The following is an 11,936-nucleotide window of genomic DNA, read 5'->3' on the forward strand; positions in this document are numbered from 1 at the left end:
CCCCCCCCCCCCCATCACAATTCACATTAAGGATCCTACTGTTAGCCAGGCCTGGTGGTACCTTTCTGTAATTCCAGCTACTTGGGAGACAGAGGCAGAAGATCACAAATTCCAGAGGCTCACAAAGGCCAGTCTGGGCAATTTAGCAAGACCCTGTATCAAAATTTAAAAAGGGCAGAGGGTATAGCTCAGTGGTAGAGCATTTGCCTAGCACGTGCAAGGCTCTGAGTTCCATCCCCAGTAACACAAAAATGCACAAATAAATAAGAATTAAAGTGCTAGTCTAGCAGCTAGGTATGAGGGTGCACACCTGTAATCACAGCTAATCAGGGGACTGAGGCAGGAGGATTGCAAATTCAAGACCAGCCTGGGCCAACTCAGACTCTGTCTCAAAATAAAGATTTTTTAAAAGGGTTGGTGGTATAGTTTAGCATCAGTGAGACCCTGGATACAGCCCCACCCAGTACTCCCAAAATCAATGAAGTGCAAGTCTAGCTATTGAGATAGCTATACCCATAGATGACCATGCCCACAGGAAGGCTCAAAGGACAACTTCAAGGACTAGTCTTGTGGCAACATCCAGATTACCAGTACACTCATAAAACCACCCCAAACTTCTTTGATTTTCTTTTAACACTTGGTATCTGCATCTTGTGTTCATCCCCATTTCAGAGCTGTGTCTTAGAGTAATTCTCAATATACACTGGTGACACCTTTCTAAATAGTCAATGCCAGTTCTCTTTCTACCAATCTGGCTTGATTCAAGATTGATTTTAGAATATCCAAAAGGGTGAATGGGACCAGCAGCCCTTCCTGATTATTATTATTATTATTATTTTCTCCTTTTTGTATTTTGTTTTGGTCCATGTTTTTGGTGAATATTGAGTAAGTAAGCTTAAGGTTATACTCCGGCAAATTCCTAACTTGTGACTCTTTTTTGCTGTAGTTGAGCATAGCCCCATAACACCCTGTAAATACACTGTAGATAGGTTTGACATTGTTAGTGAAAGCAAGGGAACCCAAGAAAGACCTGTAGATGCTCCAAAGCTCATATGCTGTTCCATTTTACTGTGTTGCCCCCTGTGCCTTTAAATTCATGACTGGAATCTGTAGGACTATACAGGCATTTTCTCTAAAAGGAAAAGTAAAAACAGCTGTGAGCATTGTTATCTGACCTCCCTCTCAGTGGTAACTTATTTTCTCTTCTCTGCAGGTGCACAAGGCAAATCCAATACGCAAGTACCAGGCTGTGGAGGTAAAGTCAAGTGACCAGCCTCTGACAGTGCCCGTATCTCCTAAGTTCTCCACTCGATTCCACTGCTGAACTCCACTGTGAGCTGCAGATGCTGCTTGGCAGCAGGAGCTGCTCCTTACGTCACACCAGGCATGGGCTTACCTACCCATGCCTAACAGAGCATACCTGACAACTATGGACTCCAATTTTGTTGAGAATTGTTTTTGTAAACTTTTGAGGCTAATAATGTGACTCAATTCATCTATGCCTCCATCATACTCCTTCTAGTTATTTCCTTACAACCATCAGTTGACCTTTAGTATTGGTCTTAACTCTGATTAGGATTTCAGGTCTCTGTGTCAGCACAGTGCAATTTCTATTTCCCTTTATCCCCTCCTTTTTTATATATATATGTGTGTGTTTTAACCAGAAAATAAAGTAGTTAAATCCTCAGATAGGGTTAAAGTGCTGGTTTAAATGAGGAACAGTCTATACCAGATTGTTTTCATCTTCTCTGCACAAAATGAATTTATAGTTAAGGGGTCTTGCATCAATGAGCAGGAAGACACATGGCTTCATAGGGCACCACATGGTACCATTTGCAGACTTCCAGCAGAGCTGCTGCTGGGCAGTCTCTCCTGTCAGTGCTGATTGTAATAGGGAATGGTGTGGCATGCACTTTAAGACCTAGCCTAGAATAAATACGTTTTGTTCTCCCCTCCCTGATTTTGTTATTTGATGTTAAGTCTGTCAAGTTCCTTTAGAGGTCACATCATACTGGGGAAGTGGGTAATTGGAGAGATGGGGCCAGAACTTTCAAGAACACAGACTATCCTTAAAATGCTTTGTAACTTTTTTCTTTTTTTTTTTTTTCAATTTAATTTTTAAAAAATTTTTACAGACTGCATTTTGATTCATTGTACACAAATGGGGTACAACTTTTCATTTCTATAGTTGTACACAGTGTAGATTCACATCATTCATGTAATCATGTACATATACATAGGGTAATACTATGTGTCTCAGTCTACTATCTTTCCTTCCCCCACCCCCTCCCACCCCATTTTTCTCTACACCATCTAAAGTTCCTCCATCGTCATCTCCCACTCCCCCTCCCTCCATTATGTATCGTCATTCACTTATCAGAGAAACACTCGGCCTTTGGTTTTTTGGGCTTGGCCTATTTCACTTAGCATGATTTTTTCCAACTTCATCCATTTACCAGCAAATGCCATAACACTATTCTTTATGACTGAGTAATATTCCATTGTGTATATATACCGCAGTTTCTGTATCCATCCATCAGTTGAAGGGCATCTAGGTTGGTTCCACAATCTAGCTATTGTGAATTGAGCAGCTATGAACATTGATGTGGTTGCATCATTGTAGTGTGCTGATTTTGAGTCTTTGGGTATAAACCGAGGAGTGGGATAGCTGGATCAAATGGTGGGTTCATTCCAAGTTTTCTGAGGAACCTCCACACTGCTTTCCAATTTGCAACTCCACCAGCAATGTATGAGTGTGCCATTTTCCCCACATCCACGCCAACACTTATTATTGCTTTGTGTTCTTGATAATAGCCATTCTAATTGGAGTTACATGAAATCTTAGGGTGGTTTTAATTAGTATTTCTCTAATTACTAGAGATGATGAGCACTTTTTCATATATTTGTTGATCACCTGTATATCTTCTTCTGTGACGTGTCTGCCCAGTTCCTTAGCCCATTTATTGATTGGGTTCTTTGTATTTTTGGTGTAAAGTTTTTTATAAATTTTGGAGATGAGTGCTCTGTCTGAAGTGTATGTGGAAAAGATTTTCTCCCACTCTGTAGGCTCTCTTTTCACATTGTTGATTGTTTCCTTTGCTGAGAAAAAGCTTTTTAGTTTGAATCTATCCCATTTGTTAATTTTTGCTTTTATTTCTTATGCTATGAGGGTCTTGACTTTTTTCTATCTTATGTCAGAATATCCTTCCATATTTTGCTGCCTCTCTCCCAGTAATGAGTTGTTTCTTCTCTTGTCAAGTCTTTTAAGACTCAGCTCAAGTAAAGTCTTTTAGAAACTTTTTGTTGACTATCTGACCTCAGATAGGAGGGTCACTTCCTTCTTAGTGCCTCCAAAATGTTTCTTGCATAAAATATCTCTAGGAGAGCAATTATACTACATCTGAGTTACTTTTGTTCACAGACTATTATGATAGAGATGTCAGTTCCTTGAACTGTTTTTTTTTTTTTGTTGTTTGTTTGTTTGCTTGTTTGTGGCGCTGGCGATAGAATCCAGGGCCTCATACATGCTAGGCTATGCTTCTCTGCCACTGAGCCACATCCCCAGCCTCATCTCTCCATCTCAGTTTTTTGTGACTGGCACATTATTGGCTTAGGTCTGTGTTAAATAATACATTTTCTTTTAGATTTCACATAATTTTGAGCATCTACTCTGTCAGTCTTCTTCTGTGCCACAAGAAATGGAAACATTAGTGTTCTGTGCCGACTGGTTCTCAGCACTGTGTGATATTAGCCCTATTTTATATTCATCATTTTATCCATTCAGTGTGATTTCTAGACCTCTTAGATACAGGCCATTGTAGATTCATCAGTGGGTGACTGAGCAAGACAGTGTGTTTCACAGTGTGATTTACAGGTCCTTCATTCTCCTAAATGCCCACAAACTGATACAAAATGCAATTCCTTTTTCATTTCCTGTAAGTATGCAGTTTACAGTTGCATGACTACTTAGTCCATTTAACAAATATTGGGTGCTGCATACCTTGACACTCTTCTGGTCTCCGAGAATACAGCAATGAGAAGAAGAAAAAAAAAGACCTGGCCTGTGTGGAGCTTACATTTTAAATGGGGGAGAATAAGTGAATACCTGTGCTCTTCCGCCTGGTAGGCGGTGTTACCATTTTGCTATGTGAGAATGGACTGCGGTGGAGAGGGGAGCATGGGAGGTTGTGACTGGGAGGGGGAGAGCTGGTGATATGGAGAGATGGTAAGAAATGGTTGGATTCTGAATGCATTTTGAAGTGTGACTGTTGAGTCTTGCTAACAGACGGGGTATGGAGAGTGAAGAAGGGAGTTAAGGAGAGCATGCAGGTATCAGCCGAGGGGCAGGTCCTCCATCCCTAGTACTGTGATAAATCTGGTTCTGCCTCAGTCCTTATATTTTTAGGGGGATTCTCAGACCTTTCTGTTTTTTTTCTGGTCATCTCTTAGTTGTTTTTTCACTTGAGAAACCATCTCTTGATACCATTTCTGGGTCCATCCTGTGACTTTTCTCTGCTTGTGACAGCTGTTCTTCTCTAATTGCTGTCATTCATGTATTTCCATCTGATATTTAATTCATATAGTCTGTTTTTTATTTTGTTTCAGGTGGGACAATAAATTCAGCCCTCAAGTTGAGAGTTTTGGAGAGAGTGCTATTGAGAATGGTAAACCTAAGGAATCCTTCCACCCCATTTGCCCCATCCTAGATTATCTCCTCTGCACACGCACATCAGAGTGGTAGCTAGGTGACAGTAGAGCTGGAGGGGTGGACAGACTGCAGTTGCTTCAGTGTTTAGCAGAGAGGAGACCTGGACAGATACTTATAACCCAGGTGGTGTGATTCAGTGACTTTGGAGACAGTGCTGTGGGAGCGGAGGGATTCTCATTGGAAGCAGGGTTGCTGTTCATAAAAATGTTTTTTCTTTTTTTAAAATAAATATTACAAAAGTAGTACTCCCTCTTGGAAACAAACAAGTAGACTCTATAAAATAAAACCTGCAAGTCTCCTTTCTTCATCCACTCCCATCCTTTGGTAACCCCTTGTTCACAATTGTTTTTCTTCGAGAATGTTATATGCACACACATTTATACAGAATTTTTCTCTTTTAAAAAAACAAGATCATAGCTGGGTGTGGTGGCGCACACCCATAATCCCAGCAACTCTGGAGGCTGAGGCAGAAGGATCACAAGTTTGAGGCCAGCCTGGGCAAGTTAGCAAGATCTTGTCTCAAGAAAGAAAAAGGGCTGGGGATGTAGGTCAGTGATAGTGTGCTCTGGGTTCAATCTCCAGAAGAGGGGGGGAAATTATAGTCTTCTGCATTAAAATGTTTTAAAATTTGTTCTTAGAAAGGTTATATCCATTAACATGATTGAAAACTTAGAAGATAAAAAGCCAAAGCTTTTTCTCCCAATTGCTCAGTTGCCCTCCCCAGAGATAGTTGCTGCCAGCCTCTTGTGTTCCCTTGCAGTTTCTACAGATGCATATTCATATCTCCCCAGCTTTCATTATTATGTGCAAATTGTATCTTACTCTGTTCTCTACTTGTGTATCTGAATGATGTAGTTCAGATGCTACCTCAAGCATATACCAGCCGCCTTCCTCACTAAAGTGTGAAGCCCCTTACATGACTCGAGTGACATGGAGGCAGACCTCTGCATGATGTCCTGGGCTAGTGACTTGCAGCTAGATCCACCACCCTTCCTGGCTTAGTTGAGCCATGGGCATTTGCTGATTGGTTTTAGTATCTGGTTGAACCTGGGGTCCTGTTAGATAAATCTCGATGTTGCTTTCTTGTCAGTTCCCTTGAAGAAAGCCATCTCAGTATCTTGTCTGCTGGGGAACTTCCTCAGTGCTGAGAGTGGCAGTTAAAAAAGCTGTTAGCCAAGTGGCCAGGCTCTGATTTCTGCATAGGCAGGCTGAGTTTCAGCTTGGTGGTGTGGAGCCAGGTAGGAGTTGGTCAGCATTCTGAATCTTGAGCTGCCATCCGCCTTGCAGCCTGCTGGGATGCTCAGTTTAGACAACATATAAAGTTTCCTGGAGACGGGACAAACCCAGGCCTATGGAAAGAGCAGGAAGGTTAAAGTGTGTGGTACTTTTCAGCAGTGACGAAGGCGTAACCAGGGAGCTGGCATGTTTGCCCTGATGCCAAGAATTCCAGGACAATTTGTTATCCAGTTAAAGCCAGTGTAGTTGCTACAAAAAAGAAGCCTAGGGGCAAGCACATTTTCCTCCATTTCCTGGATCTTCCTGCATACCTACTCTGTTTCCTAGCACTGTGGAGGAGGCTGTTGACTTGGGAATGTCTGCTTGTTTTTGCCATTCTCTTGTAAGAGAATAAAAGGCTGGGCTCAGGCCAAACCATGGCTCTTGTGCTGAGGGCATCAGTTTCCTGAAAGGGGTTCATAAGTGCTGACATTTCTCACAGAAGCGTCAGTGTAATGGGCTCAAGGAAATACTAGAAAGAATGATTTCACAGACAGCCTGTTCTGAAGGTATTAGCTGCCCTTAAAAAAAAAAAAAAAAAAAAAAAAAAAACTTTTTTAATTGGACAAAGGAAATAAAGTCTGGCCTGTCTGATCTGCAGAGGCCTATGTAGTTATGGGATTGTCGCCCCACAACATTACAGGCAGGTGTGCAAATGTGTAAGCATCTTGGCCAGGTGCTGTTGCCCAGCTTGTTTTTGTGCTGATTTTCATCTCTGGCCTTTTTTCAGGAGCAATCAGTGGGAGAAATAGATTTCAGTGGGTCAAAATACTTACTAGTGGTCATTAACTTCTGATGTGAAAACAGTTTGGGGCTGCATTGTTTAAACTTGCCTGGTACCCGGGTGAGATGAGGAGTCTTAAAGCCTCTCATTGCTGTTCTGTCACAGGCACGCAAGCATTACACAAATGATCTGGTGGCTTATGTAAAACGGCTTATGTTGTCCGTTTCTATGCATTGTTGGCTTTTCTGTATATATATATATATATGTGTGTGTATATATGTATTTGTGAATCCTGCTTTCTTTCACTCAGCATAACACATTTTCCCTGTATTGTTGCATACTTTGTAAATGCTAATTTTAATAGCATACTGTTGTGAGTTTACTTCTCCCCGTGAAGATGCTCGCTTTGCAAAGGATACTTCTGGGTCCTACTTATATAGGGCAGAGTTGTCTATTTGATTCCCCTAATGTGTGAGGTCTGTAAACTCTAAATGGCTGTGTTCTAACCATTACCAGTTCAGCTTTAGAATTAAAATATATGCTCCAAAGGAAATACAAACCCCTTCCAAAGCAGAGTCAATGACATTATTCTGGCATATGCTCTTGCAACATGGAGAACTTCTGACTGATGTGATGTCAGCATTACTGGCACTTGTGCCCACTGAAAAAATACATTGGCACCTAGCAAAGTCTTTCTGGAGTTAATCGTAGTTCTGCTATTTTAAAGGCTTCCAAGTTTACATTTTCAAATAGACTAACCCAGTGTATTTGTTATCTTTGAACCTTCAAGTCCAATTTTTGGGGGATGCTGGGAACTGAATCCAGGGCTTCATTCTTGCTAGGAAAGCACTCTACCACTGAGTCACATCCCCAGCCCTTCAGGTCCTTTTGGAAGGAGAAAGCCTGTTGTCTTTCGTACTTTAGCTGGGGTCGTATGTGTCTTTTTGGAAAGAGCTAGGGTGGGGTGGGGGAGGACGATGGCAGGCCTATAATGTATACTGGCAGCCATTATGTATACTGAGGCAGGAGGATCACAAGTTTGAGGCCAGCCTGAGTCACTTAGCAAGACCCTATCTCAAAATAAAAAGGGCTGGGAATGTAGCTCGGTGATAGAGCAGCCCTGGGTTTAATCCACAGTACTGCAAAACAACACAAAGTAAGGGTGGGGATTCACGATCTTGTCACTGACAAGCTGGGTGAACTTTAACAAGTTATTCCCCTTTTCTGGCCCTCAGTTTCCACATCTTCCAAGCAAGATTGAAACAGAACAATTAATAAAGCTCCTTTCATCTTCCATATTTTTTAGGCAATCTGTTTAAACCCCACCAGCCCTGCTTTGATATTTCTTCTATAGCCAGCTCCTCCATCACTGCAAGAGGGCACCTCTAGCAAGTTCTCCTGCCCCTGCTTTCCCATGTGAACTCCAACCAAATATGTTGGAAACCAGTGTGCTCTTGTTGAGGACTTTCCAAGGGTTGTTCTGGAAGCGGAAATCTAGCCCAGATCACTCCAGGGGACTAATCCCTGAATAATGTCCTCTGACACACACACATATTTTCTGATGTTTCTCTTGACCTTGGAACTGGTTAAAGGCTGCACAGAATGTTCAATGAATTCTTACAGACTAGCACAAAGAAACACCCCTCCCCATCCAAGATGTAGTTTTTTTCCAGGATGTGGTTTGTGGGGTTTTTAGGAAGTGGTCTTTCTATTGTTGGAAGCAGTTTAAGGATGTCACAGTAAAACTGATACCTTTCCTTGCTCCTCCTCTATTCCTCTCCGCTGCAGTTCAGTTTTTACAGTGTTCATGCTCATGCAGATCTGGATTGCTTTTGAATAATTGGCACAGTTCAGGAAGAACACAGAATGATTTAGTGGAATTAACTGTAGATTGGGAACTGGGAGAGCTGCTCTGGCTTTATGGCCTTGGGCATGACATTAGAATTCTCTGGGCCTAAATCTTCTCATATTAGAAATTAGAATGATGTTTTTTCTTTCTTTTTTTGGGGGGGTATTGGTGATTGACCCCAGGGGTGCTTTACCCTTAAACTATACCCCTGACCTTTTTTTTTTATTTTTAATTTTGAGGTGGTCTTGCTAAGTTTCCCAGGCTGGCTGTGAACTTGTGACCCTCCTGTCTCAGCCTCCCGAATTGCTGGGGTTACAGGCGTACCCCACTGTACCAGGCTAGACTGATGTTTCTAGAAAGGACCTTCCAGCTTGGTGGAGTTTTCCCCAGCTATAAAATGACCCTAATTGACTGTGGGTGGTGATGGTAACTGTTACTCTACTCTGTTGGCTGGTGTGACAGTGTGACCATGCTTGAGTCACATATTCAGTATTAATTGTCAGTGGGTATGTGTCACCAAGGGTTGCCAGAAGCCCCTGCTGTTTACCCACAGCTAACAACCTGACAGGACGGGGTCAGCAGCTGCTAGTTCACGGCCAGCTGAAAGGAGCAGGGAGACTTTGCAGGGGAGTTTGAGCGAACAAGAAAAACAGGGATGGATTTGAGTTGAACTTGTAGAAACCTCATTGCTGCTGGTTGTTGGTTGGTGTCTGCACTGTAGCCTCCCTGAGCTTAGGACAAACTCCCTCCTGGGGCTTTCCTAATTTGCACACTGGCCTTTTTCTCAGGTTTGCCCAGCAGCGATAGAACAGGCGTGCAGGAAGCAGCACAGCGCATGGTTGAGCGTAGCCTGGCGGGAATCGGCAGGGGCTGTCGTGGTCCCCTCACTTAGTCCCCTAAGTGGCGTAACTTTTTGCACATCTCTTGCCTTGAAATGTTAGCTGTACTGGTGACTGAGTCTGCGTGTCTGTGTTGTCCTCACACACATACTAAGGCACTGCTGTTGTCTACTGCCCAGAGGCCTCAGAAATGGGAAGCTCAGCCTCTTGGGCAATGGGACTTTTCTGTAGGACAGTGGTCCTCAGTGGTCTGTGGCCCAATAGCATGAGCAGCACCCAGAACTAGAAATGCAAGTTTCCTGCCCCTAATCTGGACCTAGCGAGCCAGACACTTTGGGTGCGGGGCTCGCAATGTGTTTTAATTCTCCCTCCAGGGGACGGCAGCGCTTGGCCAAGTAGGGGACCATTGTGTCAGGAGAGGGATCTGCAGATCCCAACTCAGGTTCCCATGGGCTGAGGAGCCAGCAGCCACTTTATCCCATGGCCCTCAGTGTCCAGACCAGTCAGGAGCCTCCGGAGGGTGAGAGCACTTTCCTTCCCACATGGCTCCCGGAGGCACCTTCGTGCAGTCCGTTCCTGTGGGGCTTCACTGAGTAGCTATCCTCTCCTCAGCCAAGACTGCCCAGGGTGAAGGTGGAAGGAAGAACGTTTTTCCACATAACCTTCCAACAAGTCATATGAGGAAACTGAGGCTCAGAGTTACCCAAAGTCACGCTGCTAGAAGTGACAGGGTCAGAATTTGGGTCCAGGTCTGTCTGCACTGAGAGCCCCCCAGTTTGCATCCCTTGAGCTCACATCCCCTTGAGGAGGCGGGCACCCTCCAGAGCACCGAGAGGACAGGGCCTGCCTCTCTCTTCGTGAGCTGAAGCCTTCTCTGAACTCTTGGCCTTGCTGGGGGATCCTCCAGCTAAGCCTCCCGAGGCTGCGTGGCAGGTCCTTTCCTCACTTTCACCTGCCACCAACACAGCAGGCGTCTCCTCAGACTGTGCCGGATGCTTAGGTTCCTGTCAGGGATGTGGCAGCTGCCAGTCAATTAAGCCACAAGCCTCGGTGGCCTGAATGGTAGCTGAGGTAGTCAGGGTGCCAAGCAGACTGCAGTCAGGAGGAGCTCCCGGCCCCCTCCCTGCCCTTCATCTGGATGCCCCTCACCATCCCAGGCAGGGCCCTCTCCTTCCTTCCCGCAACCACTCAGCTTGCCATGCACCCCCCTGTCTTGTGGTAACCCAGTAGCAAACAGACCTAGAGTTTTATAAATAGCTGAATGGCAGGTGGGAAGCTGTCCTGTGCAACAAGACAGAACATGCGTTCCCTGCTTCCTGAGCCATTTCCTGGGATCCTGGGATGGAAATGACTTCCAGTGCAGATGTAGTCAAATTATTCTTAATTTCTGAGTCGGTGCTGCTCACTTGGTCTCGCTTCCACTCTTGGGCATGTCTGCCTCACTCCGCTGCCCCTGCCTTCATTCAGCAGAGTGTCCAAGTCTGCTCCTGGGACGTTTCCTGTTCTTGGAACAGCTGCACCAGCCTGGGGTACCCTCCTGCTACTTGATCCTATAGGGAGGTGTCCAGTGGCTGTGGGTAATTTTCAGATGACCTTGTTCCTCTGACGTCATTAGGGAGCTATTTTTAGCTTTGCTGTTTATGCCACAGAAGTTGGGCTGGGGTAGGGGAGAAGGAGCAGTGAAGGAGGGGCTGGTCTTGGCTTCCCCTTGTTCCAGTCTCTACCAAAGTAAGAACATTTATTCTTCAACATTTACAGAGCACCTACTGAATGTCAGGCCCTGGAGCAGTCAGATGATGACGTGGTCTAAATATTCTTTACTCTTGGATTTATTTTTCTGTGGGCAGTGCTTTGTGTATGAGAGTGGAAATTAGGCATGAGGCTCTGGTGCCAGACAGGGTTGAAATTTTAGCCCCACCATTTACTTCCGAAACCACGGGTGAGTTTTTCCTCTGTGCCTCAGTTTCCTCTTGGAGGTGGTTCTGATGCCTACCTCGTAAGACTGAAGGAGTTCATACCTGTGACTGGCACACTAAGTGCACAGTAATGTCAGCAGCTCCTACTCAGCCGTGGTAACACCACATAGTTGCTTGAAGTGCAGAGCTGAATGACACCAGCCTGTCTGCTCAGAGTTGACATCTGGGCTTGCAGAGTGTCAGCTCTCGGGAGGGTGCACACAGTCGACACCAGTCAGAAGGAACACCTGCCGTGGGCATCGCTTTATCCTGACTCATGGGGGATACTCAAGGGAAACCCAAAACACTGTTTCCCTCTTGGGAAAGCCACAGCAGTGGCTCTCAGCCCTGATGACATATCAGAACCTTCTGGGGAGATTTTTAAAAATCTGCAAGCTCTGATTTTAGGAGCTGCAGAAGCTCTCAGGTGTTCCAGTATGCACCTGGGCTGAGCAGGGCAGCCCTGACCGTAGGCTATGGGTCCTAGAAGCCCTCACAAGCTGCGCCGCGTGACTTATCTGGAGACAGCCTCCAAGTTGACCCTCTTCAAAGGTTCTCACGAGGTTTCCAGCCACTGGCCTGGCAG

At 44.8% G+C, this 11,936-nt stretch overlaps 1 protein-coding gene across 6 annotated transcripts in view; it reads left to right on the top strand.

Annotated features, from left to right (window-relative positions):
- The window catches only part of TPX2 (TPX2 microtubule nucleation factor), a 42,471-nt gene extending 40,784 nt beyond the window's left edge, over positions 1–1,687 (top strand). For all 6 annotated transcript variants that reach the window (XM_079128186.1, XM_079128191.1, XM_079128187.1 and 3 more), the window contains one exon: positions 1,214–1,687. In XM_079128186.1, coding sequence (XP_078984312.1) covers positions 1,214–1,324 — 111 coding nt within the window. In that variant the 3' untranslated portion in view covers positions 1,325–1,687. The remainder of the gene's footprint in view (positions 1–1,213) is intronic.
- The last annotated feature ends 10,249 nt before the right edge of the window (positions 1,688–11,936 follow it).

This window comes from Sciurus vulgaris (genome assembly GCF_902686455.1).
Source record: "Sciurus vulgaris genome assembly, chromosome: 2".
Lineage (NCBI taxonomy): Eukaryota > Metazoa > Chordata > Mammalia > Rodentia > Sciuridae > Sciurus > Sciurus vulgaris.